The following is a 17,131-nucleotide window of genomic DNA, read 5'->3' as shown; positions in this document are numbered from 1 at the left end:
TGAACCGAATTGAGTTTTGATTTTACATTAAGCACTCTGCATTGAGCACTCTGCTTGAAGATTTGCTTCATTGAGAACTTTTATTGAGGTTCCGCTTGGTTTGCTGCTGCGCTGTTGGGTGTGCAAGAAGAACTACAACTGTACAAATCGAAGCGCACACACAAACACACACTCACACACTCACGCACTGCACCAACAAAGGCAAACAAAGGCAAACAAAACGCACTGCACCACGTGCAAGCGTCAGCGAGTCGACACTGCCGATGGAGCGGCCGGCGTAAGACCCAATTCCAACTCGAGATCAACCTCGTCCTCGTCCTCGACTTCCACAGCATATTCTGTCGGTTCTGGTAGCGGCGCACTGCGTGTAGAGTCGGCGCTGCTTGCAACGGAAGATTTTCGACTCGAGGTGGCCTGGGTTTCCTGTGACAAGGATGAACGACCTCGCAACGGCGCGCGCGAGAGCATGGTCATTGCCATGCCGGCTTCAAAAGCCTTTTCGGCGAGGTCGCGGCGCGTAAGCCAGTCCCAAACGACGCCACCGGCAATGGCAACAAAAATCGGCGTTGAGACGCCAGCGTTCAACGCCAGCTTGAGTGCACGGTTGTAGAATTTGGCATTGTCCAAAAGCAGCCTTGCGGTAAAGTACCCAGCAAGACAAAGCATTGAGCAGAATATGCCAGGCCGAGCGCTACGATACTCGTTGAACGCTGCGCGCACGTTGCGAAGGGTGTACGTCCACCATGTGCCGAGGATACAGAAATAAATGCCCATGGCCAGGTTGACAGTGTAGAGCATCGTCTTGTGTGTCGAGGAGCAAACATTCATCAGCTCGCCATTCGCCATCACGACCGGCTGAATGGTAATTTCAACAACCGTGCCCATAGCGACGCTCGACACCAACACTGGCAGGAAGATGAGGAGGGCACCAGCTAGCTGGAAAGCCCGTCGATGGAACGTTTTCGAAATGCTAATGAGTTGAGACGTCAGAATTTTCAAGACCACCCATCGCGTGAAAAAGCGATACAGGTGCGCGGAAGCACACAAGCATAGTCCAAGTGCTATGAGAGCCCATTGCTTCCAAAAGTAGCATGCCTCCTGCGGCAGCAACAGTATTGCATGCATTTCTCCGAGAAACGAAAGGATTGCCGATAAAACACAGACGAGCAGCACGACCGGTTGCTTTGCCTTGAACGGCTTCCACTCCCGCTCGACGACGAGCAACAATGCCATGCCTAGCTGGCACACAAACAAGAACAGACCCACACCGACGACCCATGTTTCCAGTGGATTCCAGTTTGGAGTGATGTCGGTTTGGAGCCAGGTCGAGTTTGTCATCGCGCTGGTTTGAAAGCTGGTTCGACACAAGGCAGCAGACGGGCAAAAGAGCCTCTGTCTTTGGGTAATCGCGTATCGCTCGATGACAAGTTCGAGCGGCCAGCGAGGAGAATCGAAGGGGTTTGGCGCACCAAGCAACACAACAAGACACGGCACTGCCGTTGAATGAGGCGGCCGATCCGTGCCTTTGGCTCAAGGAGTCAGGAGGGACAGAAGTGATGAAAACGCTGCACTCGGAGCGATCGAGAACGGGAGCAGGGGGGGCAAAGCGCCGCAGATGCCCGTGACAATTCGATTTTGAAAAAGAAAAAATGAAGAAAAAACAACAAAAAAACAGATCAGAACAAAAATTTGGAAATTCAGCGCGTGCGCCTTCCGACTTGCAAGCGCGTCGCGAGGGAGAGAGCCAGCCACGAAGGAGGGCAGCTTACAACAACGAGAGCGACAGTGATCGTTTGGGATGGGTCGAGTGCGCAGAAGATGCGACTGCCCTGCGTTAAATTGCCGAAGGATAAATTAGTAATAAAAAATAAAAAAACAGCAGCACCGAACAAATTGGAAAAAATCGCTCGGCAAAAGCAAGAAAATAGAGTGTATGGGTGTGCGTCGGTGTGTCCATGCGCATATGCACATGAGTGTGGGAGGGATGGTTGGAATGGGATTGGCCAGAACAAGCTGCCATTCACGGATTTTGTTGTAATCGGCTGAGCTTTTTGTTGCGTTTTGTGCATTTTTGTTGGGTTTTTTGTTGTTTTGCATTTTAAGATTGGCGGGTTTTTTGGGTCCCTCCAGTCGCCACTCGATCTCTGTGGGTCTATTCCTCTCCGATTTCATTCATTGCATGGCAGGACACCATAGATGTAGATAATCCATGGCAGAATTAGGGCATGAAAATCGCTCCTAGATCTAAATCTTCTCTTGTTCGTTGCGCAGCGTTGAGAAGCTCAATGGAACTTTCCGAGCCCACGACATGAGATGGGAAAACAAGGTGAGAACAATCGTACTTCTTGAACAAGACCAACCACCAAGGTATGCGATGGGTGGCATCCCTAGAACAGGGTACAGTAAGAGTCAGTTACAAGTGGTGAAATAAACGGGACACGACACAGAACGATGGAGACAGTGAAACTCGAAAATGAACTATATTTGAAAACATGAAGGAGAACATCAAGCTGTGCACGACATTGGTGAATAGTTCAGTGCAAGCTCGCGAGAACAGCTTGCTCGGTCTCGTTAAGCAGGGCTTTGACGTCGGGATGGAGATGTCTGCGCTCGAGACCGCGCATCACGGCCGCCGCATTCGGCATCAAGTCGTGGCCGCGGACCATCTTGACATACGTAGTCCAAAACGAGACCCGTTTGCTGTGTTCAAACGAGGAGGAGGAGGAGGAGGACGAGGACGAGGGGGTTGCGTCGGCTGTCAGCTGGGCAATCAAAGTGTCCCAAAGCACGTCCGGGTCGTTTTCTGAGTCTGCGAGCATGCGATTGAGCATGGCCACGGCCTCGCCGTTCTCACTTGATGCCAAATCACTCGCAGGGTCTCGTGCTGGCTCGTCGGAAGCTGAATCACTCGGAAGGACCGGCTGAAAGACTTCCGCGGTACTCGCGCCGAACAGACTGCCAAATGCATCAAAGCCATCTGGAGTCGGTGGATTCGAGGCAGCAGACGCTCGGTCTTCGCGTTTGCTTTCGTCGGCGAAGATTGGCTCCTTGCACCTGCCGCAAAGGAGTTTGAGATCGGCTTTCGGAAGCTTGCGGAGCTCATCGTTCGTCATGGTGGCAAGCCTGTCAGCAGACCGTTGCATGGTCCCTTCAGGCTCGCAATGGTGCGCTGCTGTGGGCGGCGGTTTCTGCTTCGACTCCTTGCCGAAATCTCTGAAGGTCGAGACAAAGTACCACTTGCACTGCGGAAGGGCCCGAATCGTTCTGACACGGAGTGCGTCTACGTCCACGCTCTTGAGCAGTCGGTGCAGAATCAAGTACGACTCAATGCACGGCAGCAGCGTGTAGACGACGGGCGCGCCAACACTCCTTGCGATCCGAGCCTGGGCAGCTGGGAGATCGGGCGAAGCGGCGTACATGTCACTGTCTCTGAGAAAGACGTGCTTGAGCCTCGCCTGCGTCAGAATGTTGGAGAGATTCTGCTTGTTGACGGCACCTGACGTGGTCAGAAACTGGAAGTGCTGGCCGAGGGTCGTGTACTTGCTGTAGAACGCCTGGTCGTTGGCGCCTTCCACCACGAGCAGTGGCTTGCTGTCCTTGACTTGGCTGAGGGCGTTGAGGATCGGGAAGAGGGACTGCTGATTCTCCTCGTCCTTGGGCAGTTCGTCTGTCAGCTCGACGGCCTTGCCATCCGGAGTGAGGAACAAGACCTCGCGCCTTGTGTTCAGGCGCGGCTCGATGATGGCTCGCGAGTTGGTGGCGACAATGAGCTGAATGTCGTGCTGGGCGCATGTGCTGACGAGAAACTCGTAGAGCTTGGCTGTCACATTTTCGTAGAGCAATGCCTCGAGCTCATCGATGAGAAAGATGCGCTGTGTGAAAGTCTCGGTCGTGAGCTTGCGAGCTGTGTCCTCCTTATGTGCGGCAGCTGCAGGGTGGATCAAGTGGTAGAGTAACGTCAGGATGGCGATAATTTTCTGCATTGAACCTGCGCAGGCACCAATGTGCAGGGCGACGCCGCGTTCGGTGACAGTCACGGCGACAGGGCCACCAGATCCTTGCGCCGCAACTGTCGTCTCGGCGAAACCGAGCTGCACAAGTGCTTCATTGACAAAGTCGACTGCCGCGGGAAGCCGAACGCGCAAGTGCTGAGCTCCAGCAGACAGGAACGTATCCTGGACCGTCATCTCGCTCCTTTGCGCTCCCCATCTGTAGAGAGGGCCTCCCTAAAAAGACTCAGTCCAAAAACCATTGCGCCCCCCACCCTACAAAGACTCAAACCCGATTATCTCGGCTTGTATTCCTCCCACCCCGCCGCCGTCTTCGAATATCAATGAACACTCATTCCAGCTACAAGGAAGACATGGTCAGACGGGCGCAGGAGCAACTTGAGGTCGGCCTCGCCCAGATTGCGACCGCGTCTCCCTTCCGCCAGAGGCTCCTGACGAAGGCCACCGCCCTCAAACTATACTATTTTGACCCGTTCCTATCCACTACGGATGTCGGCGGAGCTCCGGGAGCCTCCGCCGAGCGAATCTGGACGACCCGCCACATCGCCCATGCGCTGGGTCGATCGCAGTCCATGATCGCCCGCTGCATCAAGGCCCACGCCAACCTCGCTCCTGACATTCCTGGAATGACCTTAGATGAGTTGGCTGACGTTCTGCGCGAGGATCCCATCCAGGGACAAGGCTACGTGTTCACCGTCCCCGAGGAGCAAGAGCTCGTCGAGTTTGTCAAGCGGTGCTGCTTAGGAGCTGTCTCTCTGAGCAAAACGGAATTCACTCGATATGTGCTTGCAGCCTCGAAGGTGCCGAGGCCGGACGGCGTGGAAAGACGTCAATTTGAGCACGACAAAGTTTCCGACAAGTGGGTCAATGATTTTGTCGCCCGTCACAGCTCACAGATTGGCTGGCGCAGTAGCAGCGTGTTGGAAACACTTCGAGTGGCTGCTTTGAGTGAAAAGAAGCTCGGCAGTTTGTTCGCGCTACTGGCGGAGTACAGCAATCTTTACCCGACTCTTTTCGCTACGCCGGCCAATATTTTCAACATGGACGAGTCGGATTGCTCTGTGGGTCGTAAAAAGAAGCGTGCCCTGGCTGCTGTTGGTGTCAAGCGTGTCAGTCGGCGATCTGGCCGAACCATTACGATGGGACCGCATGTTACTGGTCTGTTTACTGTTTGTGCTGATGGCACCGCTCCTGTTGCGCCCCACTTCATTGTCGCGCATCCACGGCCCACTCTACCTCACAGGTGCACCGAGGGCCTGGACGAGGAGTTGATTCACCAGTCCGAGTCCGGCTTCATCAACGAGGAAATCTTCGACAAGTGGTTTCGAGATTTCGTCGAGGTCGTCAAGGAGCGAGCTACCACCACCCCCGTTCTATTGGTGATGGATGGCAGCTCGTGTCACAAGTTCACTGTCGGGTTGATTGACCTCGCGGTGAGCAACAACATCCTGGTTGCGATCCTTCCATCGCACACGTCGACTCACTTGCAGCCGCTCGACGTCACCGTCTTTGCCTGGTACAAGAACTTGCTCGAGACTCACGTGCAGTCGCTTTTGGATGAAGACTCGCCACTCATCGACGTGAACATCAAGCTTCACGGGGCCATTCGGGCGTGGAACGAAATTGACGACCGATCCAACTTGATCCGATCTGGGTTTCGCCAAACTGGTATCTATCCGCTGGACACGGAAAAGCACAAGACCCTAGCGTTGCCTTCCGTCGCTGACGTTGCCGTGTCTACGACCCCCTCGCTGCACATTCCCGAGCCACCCCCGACCCCGGATGCTCGGTATTCGGCGTTGTACCGTGTCCGTCAGATTGCCGATGCCGCCCTGGTAACCATTGGTTGCACTCCGAGAGCTCTACAGCAAAAGAGGGTGCACGATGCAGCGGTAGCTGATTTGCGTCGAAATCTCGAGGTCGAACTTTCGGTGCAAGAAGTCCTTCGGGCCCCACCCAGGCCCCTGCGGTCCAGGAGCGTTGGCAACAGCTCCATGCGCGTTTCTATGAACTCGACCGCTCGATCCCCGCTTACGCCGGAGAATAGGGATGCCCAGCTTAAGCGGCAGGAGTTGCAAGAGAAGAGGAAGCAGCTCGAACCTCTGAAAGAAGAGTACAATCGGCAACGGCCCATCTTCCTCCGCACGCTAAAAGACCTTGACTCACGCATCTTGACACTTGCGGAGACAATTCTTGCTCTGGAGACTCAGCTGGCTGCTCTGGGAGAAGAGGTCGAGCAGGACATCGAATCGGCAACTGCCGCGGAGACCCGAAACAAGCTAGCTGCTGCTCGCCTGTAGCATACCAAGCTCGTACGTGACCGCGCGACATTTTTCAAGAACCGTCTCAAGCGACCCACTCTTCTAAGTCTTGAGCCAGCGGCGACCGCTTCCACACCTCTCGTTCCTCGGCGCGTCAGCAGGCCTAGGCCCATTCTCGCTTCGCAATCGATGGCGAACGACACTGTCGACTTGGATCAATCAGCCAGCGAGGAGGAAAGCGAGTCTGACGACGATGACGACGAGAATCAAGCGTCGTCCGAAATGGCTTCCGCTGCCATCGGCCACAACGACAACCAGGAGGACCCCAGCGATGTCCAGCGTCAACCTCAAGCCGCCCGCAAGCGTCGCCAGGAAGATGACGATGAAAACGTCGCGCCCGTCTTCACCACGGTCACATCAGACTCGAGCGATGTTGTTCAAGTCGATTATCAGCTGAGCTCCACCGAACTCCAAGAAATCCGACGCTATCGCATGCCAACGCGTAGTACTACGAAGCAAGATGGACATAATGTCAAATTGGCGCGTGTAGACCTCCAACCTGCGTCGTCAAGGCCGGCGCTCAGCGACCTGACAAACCTTTCTCGAAGCAACACGCTACCACTGTAATTTTCCGTGTTTTGTGTTCAATTCTATGTGCATCCCATGTCATTCAATGTAGTTATGTGTTTTTTCCGGTCAAAAAGGGTGAAATCATGTCTAGGCAGGGGAAGATTGGACCATGCCCGTCCGGCGCGGGCGGTCTGGCACCTGCCGGGTTCTGTGGTCACATACAGTAACCGTCGCACCAACTGCAATACATAGATACCAGTTGGTATTACATGTCCCAGTTGAAGATGGGCCGACAGATCCTCGACACGGGCGACACGGGACTGGCAAAGTCAGTTTCTCCCTAAAAAGACTCAGCCCTAATGCACGCCCAGCCAAATCGAAGCGAAAATTTTCCCCTCCGATTCGCACCAAAATTACCAAATCAACTATATAATTTATGCTCTTTCCAATGATATAGGTGGCAGGGCGAGGAAATGAACAGGGGGGACTGAGTCTTTTTAGGGAGGCCCTCTCTAGAATGGCGGCATAAAGGCGAAACGGACGGGAGCGAATGATTTGTGGGTTGTCTTGTCGAGGTATAGCCCTTCTTTCAATGAGTATACCATCTGAGCATGCACGTTCGGGCGGCTCTGGTCGTCGGTTCCATGGTACTGCCGGTCAAGGAAGGTGCCCGTCAACGTGAACTTGCTGTTTAGCGCGCCAACACGAACGAGCGTCCGCGCTCCCTCATGCAGGTTGTTGAACAATGTCTCGCCCAACAAGTCCTGGAGCTCAATAAACTCGAACGGGTCGCTGTGGAAGTGCTGGGAGCTGGGGACGCGAGCGTTGTGGCCGCGCAGGAAGATGATAATCGCCCAGAGGACTTGCGTCTTGCCCGAGCCGTTCGCGCCAACGATAATCTTGGGGCTGGGTGTCAGGGTGAAAGTTATATCCTCGAACCTTTTGAAGTTCTGCAGCTGGAGCTGGTGCAGACTGAGGTACAGTAAAGAATGAGCGATTTTGCTCAAGGCCGCTATCTATTGCAAATATCATCACGACACATACCGAAACTCTGACTTCGTTTCAACTTGAGTGGCCGAATCCATGAAGGGCGTGAACAAGAAGGAAGAAGCGGCGGCGAAACAAAAAAAAAAAAAAGAGAAAAAACAAAAAAAGCGGCGGCGACGAAAAAAAGCGCGCGAAAGTTGTTTTGCAAGTGAGAAAGAGAGAGTTTCATGCTACCTTTTTAAAAAAAAACAGCCCCATATATTATAGAATAGGGGGCACCCGTTTATTTGGGAGTTGTTACAAGGAGCGCGAAGCGCGACCATGTGAAGTACGGAGCGTAGCGTAGTACCCCCCCCCCCCCACGAGGCGCATTACTGTCAAAGCGAGCAGAACTTCAAACGAGAGTTGTTCTGAAAGTCAAACTGCCTTCTTTGTGTATTTGTGTTTTTGGGATTAAAGTCATGCATCTCTTGACGTCTAACCTGGTCATCGAACAAATCAACCTGCGCTTTACCAATTTTGCTGCGCTTCTCAGAGTTTCACTGACAGTTCTTTTTTTTCGGTTTTTTTTTTGTTTGTTTCGGTTCGTGATCAACAACATCCGACAAAGCCAACCCTAACCCACACAATCCCGCGTCATGCCTGTCGACGGGCCGAGTTGCTACACGCAGCCACTGACGCCGTTGCTGGCAGGCGAGCATCTGCGCATCAGCACTCGCGACGTGCGAAGCGTCTTTCGAGCTGGCGCGCGTGCCGCCCACCTCGTCACCCTCTTCCAGGCACAGTCTCAGTCTCAGAATCAGTCTCAGAGTCAGTCTCAGACTCAGTCTCAGACTCCATCTCAGGCTCAGCAACCGCAGCTTCAAGCGCAACTGCAAGTCCCAGCAGAGAGCTGCGCTTCCAATGGTGCTCCTATGGCGACCGTGACTCCGACCACTCCGACCACTCCCGCCACGCTGATCACTTCTGCTACTGCTGCTGCTACTACTGCTGGTGGTGCTGGTGCTGGTGCGCTTGCGATTGTGGCCTGTGGCACGCTGCTCGTCACAAACTACCGCCTCGCATTCGTCCTGTCGTCCATGGCGCCAAACCAGCCTTCGCTCGAAGCACTCGTGCCAGGACTCCCGACCGCTGCTGCTGCTGCTGGTGGTAGTGGCAGTGGTGGTGCCGTGCCCGCTCCAGGCTCCTCGGGTGCTGTGGTTGGAGGCACTGCGAGTCTCGCGTCCGCTCTCGTTGGAAGCCTCATGATGTCCTTCCACACTGGCAACAACCATGCCGCCGCGGACACTGCAGCAACCGGCGCTGGTGGTCGAGGATCGCTGCCAAATGCAAATGCGACGGTTACGGCAGGTGGTTCGAAAGCCGCGCGTCAGTACTCGTCGATGGACAATCTGTCCCAAGCACTCGCCAGGCAAGACGACGACGATGTCGCTCCAAGCAACACAGAGAGCAACGGCGTGCTGACGGAGCCGGCGGATGGGCGTGCATCCGCATCGACTGCTGCATCTCTAGCAAGCAGTGTCAATGATCTCACGGGGCTCGATGACATTGAGGTACAAAAACAGTGGTGCAGAACTTGTGCATTTGATGCGTCGCGACCCCATGGTTACTCACCATTCTACAAATGAACGCAGCTCGATGACGCCTGGTTTGGCGCGAACGGAGTGGGCTTTGAAATCCCTCTGGGGCTGGTGAGCCACGCCGAAAAGGTTGGAGGCCATCGAAACCTGCGAGATAGCGTTTACGGACTGGATGTGTACTGCAAGGATGGCACGGTTCTCTTCCTGGGCTTTGATCTCGAAGGCCATGTCAACTACGAACGACGACACGTGTACGACATGCTCGTGTCTCAAGCATTCCCTCTTTCCTACAACAAGCCCCTCTTTGCCTTTGTCCATGGTGCAGTTTCGCTTCACATTCCGTTGACTGTCGATTCTAATCCAGCTCAATCCAGCCAAAGAAACCACTCCATCCAGTTGCAAAGTCTTCCTCCAGCTGCCTCAACGTCGACAGTCAGCGTGGCAGGCGACTATGCTCGGCTGGGTATTCCCAATGACTATTGGCAAATATCCGACGCCAACCGAAACCACGAGCTCGTCCCCAGCTACCCCGCACAGCTCGTCGTTCCTGCTGGCTTGTCCGAGGATCACTTGAAGGACGTGGCCAAGTTCCGCACGCAGGGGCGCCTTCCCATTCTTTCTTGGGTTTGTTCGACTTTTTTTTTTGTGGCTAAAGTGTTGTTGCTGGTGTTGTTAGCTGGCGAAACTCACCGTTTGTGCTTTGATTCTCTGATGCTACGTTTTCCTTTGCGCTGAATTTGACGCCGACAATTCCATTTTCCCCTTTATTTCCCCCCCCCCTTTTGTGTAGGTCCACAGTACTTCTGGCGCTTCCATCACACGATGTAGTCAGCCCAAAATCGGCGTTCTCGGAAAGCGCTCGATCGTCGATGAATCGATGCTGCGACTGCTCGCTGCCTCTAACATTGAGCGAAACAACAAACTTTTCGTGGTCGATGCCCGCCCCTACAAGAACGTGATTGCCAATCAGGCCATGGGCGCAGGTGTCGAGCATACTTCCGTGTACCAGCATGTTGAGATTGAGTTCATGAACATTGAGAACATTCACGTCATGCGCGAGTGTTTAAAGTAAGTCGGTTATGAGAGTCCTTGCTGGCGTCAAACCCCGCTCATTTTTGTTCGTTTGTTTGGGTTGGGGTTTTTTTTTTCTGGGATTGTGGCAACCTGTGCAGACGGCTTCATCGCGGGTCGCATGTAGAGTGGCTGCAGCACGTCAGCCAAGTTTTGAAAGGCGCACTGCGTATTGTGCACATCATTCTTGCAGAACGCGCCTCCGTATTAATCCATTGCTCTGATGGCTGGGATCGCACGCCACAGCTCTCTGCCCTTGCGCAATTGTGCTTGGACCCGTATTACCGCACTATTGTCGGATTTGAGTGTTTGATCCAGAAAGAATGGCTGTCAATGGGTCACAAATTTGCTCAACGGTGAGGAGAAGTGTTTTTTATTATTGTTGTTGTTGTTGTTGTTGTGGTTGTTGTTGTTGATTGACCTTTTCTCTCTTTGCTTCTTGTCTCTCCGACTTTGCTTTGTCAGGCTCGGACACGGCACGAAAAATCACAGCGATGAACAACGGTCGCCGATTTTCATCCAATTCCTGGACTGCGTGTGGCAGCTGTGCAACCAATTTCCGTCTGCGTTCGAGTTCAATGCACGCTTTTTAATCACTGTCGCCAACGAGGCGTACACATGCCGATTTGGCACGTTCTTGTTCAACAATGACTTTGAACGAAGACAAGCCGATCTCGCCTCCCGAACGCTGTCGCTCTGGGACTACATTGACAACGCCAAGGGACTCTACCAAAACATTGCATACTCGCCGCCCAGCCAGCCAGTGCTGTACTATGATGCATCGCCATTGCGCATGCTCGTGTGGAATGACTTTTATTTCCAGGGCGTGCGACGAGCGCGAAGGAACGACTGGACGCTGAGCACGTTGGTGTTTGCGAATGGAGATGCATCAAGTGCACGCAACTCGCAGTCTGCTCACCGCGATCGCGAGCCGTCCGCGAACGATGCGTCCGAGTCGCAGGCTGAACCATCGAGCGTTGCTCGAAACACTGTTGTGCATTTGCTCCAGCCCCAGCCCCATGCGCCTTTGGTGCCGGGAGCTGCGGCTGCCTCCAGTTCTGGTGACGGCATTCCCCCTTCTCCTGCGAAAACGATCGTCAATTCGTCCGTTCTGGCGAGTGGCTCGAGCGGCGTCACGATTCCTGGGCTTGGTCAGCCATCCCGCAACGCTGTGACCGCGTCAGAGGGAATAGCATCCCTTTCGCGAACTGGTGTGGTGATTGAAGGCTACCTGACCAAGCAAGGAGGCAACTTTAAGACGTGGAAGAAACGCTGGTTTGTTCTCGACTCGGCCACGCTGCAGCTCCGGTACTATAAAGAGCCGACTCCAGTCGCTTCATCCATTCAGAAGGCAAATTTGCAACCCTCGAGCAGCAACCTCCCGCTCGGTGTCATTGACATTGCCAACTGCGACGACATCCAGCACGAAGACGGCGGTCGCTCCTCCGATGCGCATGCCTTCCGTATCGTGACCCCGAATCGCACGTACTTTGTGCGCGCTGACAACCAGGTTTTCGCCAACCTGTGGGTCGATAAGCTCCAAGAGGCGCGCACGATGGCGCACCAGATTCGTGCGTCAACAACTGGCAGCTAGTCGGCTCCAGTGACCTGCGAATTGACGTGTTGTGCTTGTTAGCGCAACTTTGGCATTGTTATTCAGCCTTTTTATGACAGGAATAAACCAAACAGGGCTACCGTTCAAGCGGTTTTTTTTTTTTTTTTTTTTTTTTTTTTTTGGTTGCGAGTGGGTGGAAGGGAGACGAAAAGTGTCAACATTGGCCAGCAACTCTCGCCCACACTGAAAAATTTACGCAATATTTTTTTTTTTGTCATCTCCATTATTCAGTGCGGTTTTACATTGCGCACGGGGACGAGTGCGCGAGACGAAACGACACGACAACGCACGCCTCCCTCCCAACCACCAGGTCAGATCGCCCGTTCTCCCTACATGACACGCTGTCACTGTATGTCACTGCGTAGTTTCGTGCAGTGAGGACGGCGATCTGAGGGGGCGCGGGGCGAAGAGAAACCCGACGTTCAGGCAGCAACAGCGCATCCCAAAATCAAACTGGCTGAAAATGCTGAATCGTGCCAAACACCTAGCCTCGCCACCGTCCTTTGAATTTTCCGACCCTGACTTGTCATCCCTCTCTCTCTCGTGCGCGATTCATGAGACTCGCCAAGCTTCACGGCCTAATGGCTATGATCCGAAAGTAGTATCTGTTCTATTCCGTTTGATAATGGAATGCAGGCTTCGGCCTGTTTTTTTATCAAATTTATTTTTGCCCCGGGTATCTTGGCTGCGGCTTGTCCAACGCCTCGTTACGCGTGTTGCCTTTGCATTGCACTATCGCAAAGAGCGGCGCACTGGGACTTTCCTCTCTCTCATTGAAAACGAAAAAACGACCTTCTTCCTCTGAGCTCCACTCTGACTTTTCTTTTATTGTTGTTTCTTTCTTTCTTCGACTTCTAATTCTGCCGCAACTCCCACTGTCTGTCGTGCATCCTTTCAGTCCATTTTTGCATCCTCCTCATGTTATCGTGCAACCCGATTTACGATTTTAATGCTCTGAATTACATTTGTTGTTTGTTGTTTTTGGTCTTTGTCATTGTCACAAATTTCGCTCAGTCCGCTCGAGCTCCCACTCATTCCTCGCTATATTGTTAAGCCCATATTACTTTGCATTCAACTCTAGCATACTTTGTGAACGATTCAGGGTGTCTTCCGGGTAGGATGTTTGATTTTGAGCTCTTGTTCCGATTTCTGAATTGCGTGTTTTGATTCGTGTCGTTGCATTGTTACCTATGGCTATGTTATGATAATAAAGGGGAGCTTTTGAGCCAGCTTTTCATTGTATAGCGACAGCGGTGAGTGACCGAGTGACCAGAAAAGCAAATGTTCCAGCGTTTTCGTCGCTTGGTTTTGTACGGTCCTGAAGTCGTGGTTGCGGAACAGTTCGTCCGCTCTTACTTGACAAGAAGGTTGCAAATATGATTTTCTATCTAATTCAGACTATGGCGACTTGCACTGAGGTGTTACAGATCGCTTTCAGCTTGAGTCAAGGTGTCGGATGTTTTGTCGAGTGGTAACAAGCGCATCCCCAGCACTTTTCTTTGACTTTGGTTGAATATTCCATTTATAAAGTTCATGTCGTAATTTATGATAGCGGTGAATGTTCTATTTGTCGAGGGATTCTGTCCAGTCTATCAAACATGAATCCTCAGGCGTTCGCAAAGATGATGCGGCCAAAAGTCAAGTTCTCTCAAAAACCCGTGTCCCAATTACGATCTACCGTTCAGCAACCCAAGCAACACCATCCGCATGATACACCCAAATTCAAACTACCAAGACACAGAAAGCTCGTTTCCTGCCGAGTTGCTCTTCTCTGTCAAGGAATGACGATGATGGGATGTCCGAATGTGTTTACGATTGGGTTTTTGGTTGTTTGTCAGCTGATTTCTGCGTTTGCATGCCAGTCTGTACAGTGCAGTAAAGACAGTTCGGAGCGACATTGCCTGGCTAACAAAACCTCAAGGTCTCAGTCCGACAGATGAAGTAGGTCGCTTGTTTTTCGATGAGAACGGTCGATCAAAATCCGGAAACACTCCTCCACGCTTGCGCAAGTTCGTCGAGGGAGCATCTTTGCATCCGTATTTGCCCAAGGATTGAAAGGTAAGTTGATGTCAGTCAATCAACCGTCAGAAATTGAATGCTTGCCTCGATGGATTGAAAAATGATAAACACAAACAAAAACCCAGCGGACTTCCAAACCTCTCCAGGAGACATCCAGCTCACTCGCTACGAACATGCAAGCACAAAAGGTCAAGACCCATAAATTTCTGACACAGGATGGCGCAGAAACGGCAATGGGAATGGCGCGCAACGCCAAAAAAAAAAAAAAAAACTACAAAAACAAAAAAAAATGTGGTTGCTGGGATTCGAACCCAGGCCACCGAAGTGATCAGAGCCTTAATCTGACGCGTTAGACCAGCTCCGCCACAACCACATGTTGATGTGTTAAAGCCAGGGCAAAATGCAATACGATCTAATCACGGACGAAAAAGAAAAGTTGACTGCTGGAAACGAACGCCACCCCAACCTCTGCCTGACTGACTGACCTCCATCTTCTTGAGACGACCGTGCAATCAAAGAAGGACAATGATACCAGAAATGATGTTTGTCGAATCAAGATCGCACAGCCGTCGCATCGTTTCACCGACACCGATCCAATTCAAGCCCAAGCAGACGTGTTGAATCTGGAGAGAAATAATCACACACACTCTGCATCAAATATCTTCCTTCTTGCTTCAGCATCCATGCTACGTCTACGGGACCGCCGGGCGGCTTTTGGTTGCATGTTTTGAGCACACAAAGATGGGTGTATTGCCTGCAGCGAAACAGCAGCATACAAAAACAATCCACCTGTCATACCCCCAGCCAAATCATCACATGAAGCGGCCGGCTTTGATTGCTTCAACCTCGCGACGGGCCTTGGACAGCTCATGCATGAGCTCCATCTTGAATCGGGTCTCGTAGCTGAGAGTCGTCTCCAGCGTGCGCTTCTCTTCTTGCAGGACTTGCAGGGTCTCGACAAGCGCAGTCACCGATTCGTGCCCAGCCAGAAGCATGCTCTGTTCCGAGCGTGCGTCGGCCGCGTCTTGCTTCCACTGGTCGCTTTCCTCCTTGGATTTCCGAGCTTCATCTTCGAGACGGCGAAACTTGTTGCGAACAACGTTCAATTCCTTTTCGGCACGAGCGCGAGCCGCTTCTGCAGCAGCTGCCTTCGCGGTCAGTTCGGCCAGTTCATTGGCAAACGTGTCCTGCGCCGTGCCTGCTTCTTGCTGGCTCTTTGAGCGCACTTCTTCCACCTGAGCACGCAGTTGAGTCAGATGCCGTTGCTGATCCTCAATGACGTGGCGATCACTCGCCGTTTGACGCTCGAGAGCGGCTTTGGCTTCCAGTACCCGCTGCTTTGACTGCTTGAGTTCGGTCACGCGTTCCTTCAGTTGTTCGTTGTCTGCCTCCATGGCCGTGACTGACTGCCGTTGCTTGGACAAGTCGCTGCGCAAGGCGGTTTCCACGAGCCGCAAACGAGCAACCTCGCGATCCAGCTTGGCCATGCTCTTTTCCACCTTCATGCGCACGGTTTGTTCTTCCTTGAGTAGGCGCATGGTTGCGTCGATCGAGGGATCTACAATAGTCGTTATTGGCGTTTGCGATGCGTTGTGCTGTTGTGACTGCTGCTGCTGCTGCTGCTGCTGCTGCGAAGAGCCGGAAGCACCGCTCAGATCGACCGAGTCACGACGGGAGCTAGAGTCTGGTGGAGGGTGGTTGGAGGTGTCGGACTCGCTTTCGTGGGATGGAATGTTGTTGTGTGTCGAGGAGCCAGAGGAAGAAGACGCGGCATCGCGCAACTGCTGCTTGGATTTCTTGCGACTGCTGCTGGTTTGCGCCGTCGGTGCTGGCGAGGAAGAGTTGACGCCATTTGACGCATGTTTTCCAGAAGAAGCGGCCTGCGACGCAGGAGCAGCAAGCGAAGGGGGCGAGTGCTGTGAGCCAGTCGAGGTGGTGGCGGCTGATGCAGCCACTCGCAATGAGGCAGCAATGGAGCGGCCGGCCGGCGTAGAGTTCAAAAATGCCAGGTCCTGTGTTGACAAGTCAGCGTGCACAGATGTTGCCTTGGCCTCGTGGCCAGGTTTGATCGGGTTCATCTGAAAGGCCAACACCAGATTTCCGTTTTCACTGGTTGTGATGCCAGCGAGTCTTGGGTCAAACCGTGGTTGCGATGCTGGAGAAGAGGCTCGGTCGGTAGCCAGGGCCAAGGTTGTCTCTGAGTGCGCTGCTGCTGCTGCTGCTGCTGCAAGAGGGAGTGGTGCTGAAGAAGGCTGTCCTGCAGTCTCGGCTGCAATCAGGTCGTCAATAGAAGCATCCATTGCTTCGGAAAGGAGGGGCAAAGCCAAGGGAGAAATCTGAGAATCATCGGGTCGAACACACGCAGTGGCCAGCAATGCACGAAGTCCAGCGTCATGCATGGCAATCCGCCGCTGCTCTCGTCGCCCCCACACGAGAGACAGAACGTGGTAGAGGGAGAGGCAGGCAAACACCACGGGGGCACCGACGCTGTGGGACGCAAACACGCGGCAAAATACGGTGGCGGATTCAAAATCGCGCACCAGGAATTCTTGGGCCACGGCAACCGCCCAGACAAACACTATTGGAATGAGCGGGATTGTTGCGAGGGGTTGAGAGATGGATGGAGCCGGAGACAGCCTGGCTGGTTTGGAGGAGAACGGCCAGATGCTTGTTGCGAAGCGAGCTGATGCAACGTTGCCAAAATCACAGGCCGCGCAGCTCCAGATGATGGACGAGGCAAGCGCCAGCAGCCATCGCACCGGAGCGACCAGGTACAAGATAATGTCGAGAGCAAATGCCAGAAAACTGAGCAGGATGGCCGCCAAGAGCCCTTGGCGGTTTGCCACGTCCTTGACTGCAGGGACTGTGTAAAAGTACGAAAACAGGTACTCGAGTCGCAAGCCCGTCAAGTGATGCAGAATGCGCAATGCGCCATAGGTGGCCAAGAAAGACGAGCACGAAACGAGCCTGTCAAAAAGACAAAAGAACAAAAACAAAAAATGCAAACAGCAACACAAA

General features: G+C 53.2%; 5 protein-coding genes and 1 non-coding gene across 6 annotated transcripts; 2 read left to right on the top strand and 4 right to left on the bottom strand.

Annotated features, from left to right (window-relative positions):
- Positions 1-243: 243 nt before the first annotated feature.
- On the bottom strand, positions 244-1,338 carry CAOG_07988 (hypothetical protein; the record flags this gene model as incomplete). The annotated part of the gene is made up of 1 exon (XM_004342540.1): positions 244-1,338. One exon carries the CDS (start codon positions 1,336-1,338, stop codon positions 244-246), a length of 1,095 nt encoding a protein of 364 aa, XP_004342589.1.
- A 1,196-nt stretch (positions 1,339-2,534) lies between these two features.
- On the bottom strand, positions 2,535-4,187 carry CAOG_07987 (hypothetical protein; the record flags this gene model as incomplete). Its single annotated transcript, XM_004342539.1, has 1 exon — positions 2,535-4,187. One exon carries the CDS (start codon positions 4,185-4,187, stop codon positions 2,535-2,537), a length of 1,653 nt encoding a protein of 550 aa, XP_004342588.1.
- Positions 4,188-4,333: 146 nt separating this feature from the next.
- CAOG_09147 (hypothetical protein) lies at positions 4,334-6,898 on the top strand (the record flags this gene model as incomplete). The annotated part of the gene is made up of 2 exons (XM_011272558.1): positions 4,334-6,306; positions 6,430-6,898. 2 exons carry the CDS (start codon positions 4,334-4,336, stop codon positions 6,896-6,898), a joined length of 2,442 nt encoding a protein of 813 aa, XP_011270860.1.
- A 1,492-nt stretch (positions 6,899-8,390) lies between these two features.
- CAOG_07986 (myotubularin-like protein) lies at positions 8,391-12,182 on the top strand. Its single transcript, XM_004342538.2, has 5 exons — positions 8,391-9,381; positions 9,463-10,032; positions 10,199-10,476; positions 10,581-10,835; positions 10,945-12,182. Exons 1-5 carry the CDS (start codon positions 8,467-8,469, stop codon positions 12,071-12,073), a joined length of 3,147 nt encoding a protein of 1,048 aa, XP_004342587.2. The 5' UTR covers positions 8,391-8,466; the 3' UTR covers positions 12,074-12,182.
- A 2,221-nt stretch (positions 12,183-14,403) lies between these two features.
- Positions 14,404-14,486, bottom strand: CAOG_09861. The gene has a single exon. It is a non-coding gene; the product is annotated as a tRNA-Leu (tRNA).
- A 439-nt stretch (positions 14,487-14,925) lies between these two features.
- On the bottom strand, positions 14,926-17,103 carry CAOG_09146 (hypothetical protein; the record flags this gene model as incomplete). The annotated part of the gene is made up of 1 exon (XM_011272557.1): positions 14,926-17,103. The coding sequence occupies one exon, from the start codon at positions 17,101-17,103 to the stop codon at positions 14,926-14,928; it is 2,178 nt and encodes a 725-aa protein (XP_011270859.1).
- Positions 17,104-17,131: the final 28 nt, after the last annotated feature.

This window comes from Capsaspora owczarzaki (genome assembly GCF_000151315.2).
Source record: "Capsaspora owczarzaki ATCC 30864 unplaced genomic scaffold supercont2.17, whole genome shotgun sequence".
NCBI lineage: Eukaryota > Filasterea > Ministeriida > Capsasporidae > Capsaspora > Capsaspora owczarzaki.
The sequence above is the reverse complement of the archived record's forward strand: the minus strand, read 5'-3'. Positions and strand labels throughout refer to the sequence as shown.

What these genes read in the sequence shown, in the direction of transcription:
- CAOG_07986 (XM_004342538.2), top strand. Translation starts at nt 8,467, where the DNA reads ATGCCTGTCGACGGGCCGAGTTGCTACACGCAGCCACTGACGCCGTTG. An exon ending in CGGGGCTCGATGACATTGAG is followed by an intron (nt 9,382 to 9,462) that starts GTACAAAAACAG and finishes AAATGAACGCAG; the next exon opens with CTCGATGACGCCTGGTTTGG. An exon ending in GTCATGCGCGAGTGTTTAAA is followed by an intron (nt 10,477 to 10,580) that starts GTAAGTCGGTTA and finishes CAACCTGTGCAG; the next exon opens with ACGGCTTCATCGCGGGTCGC.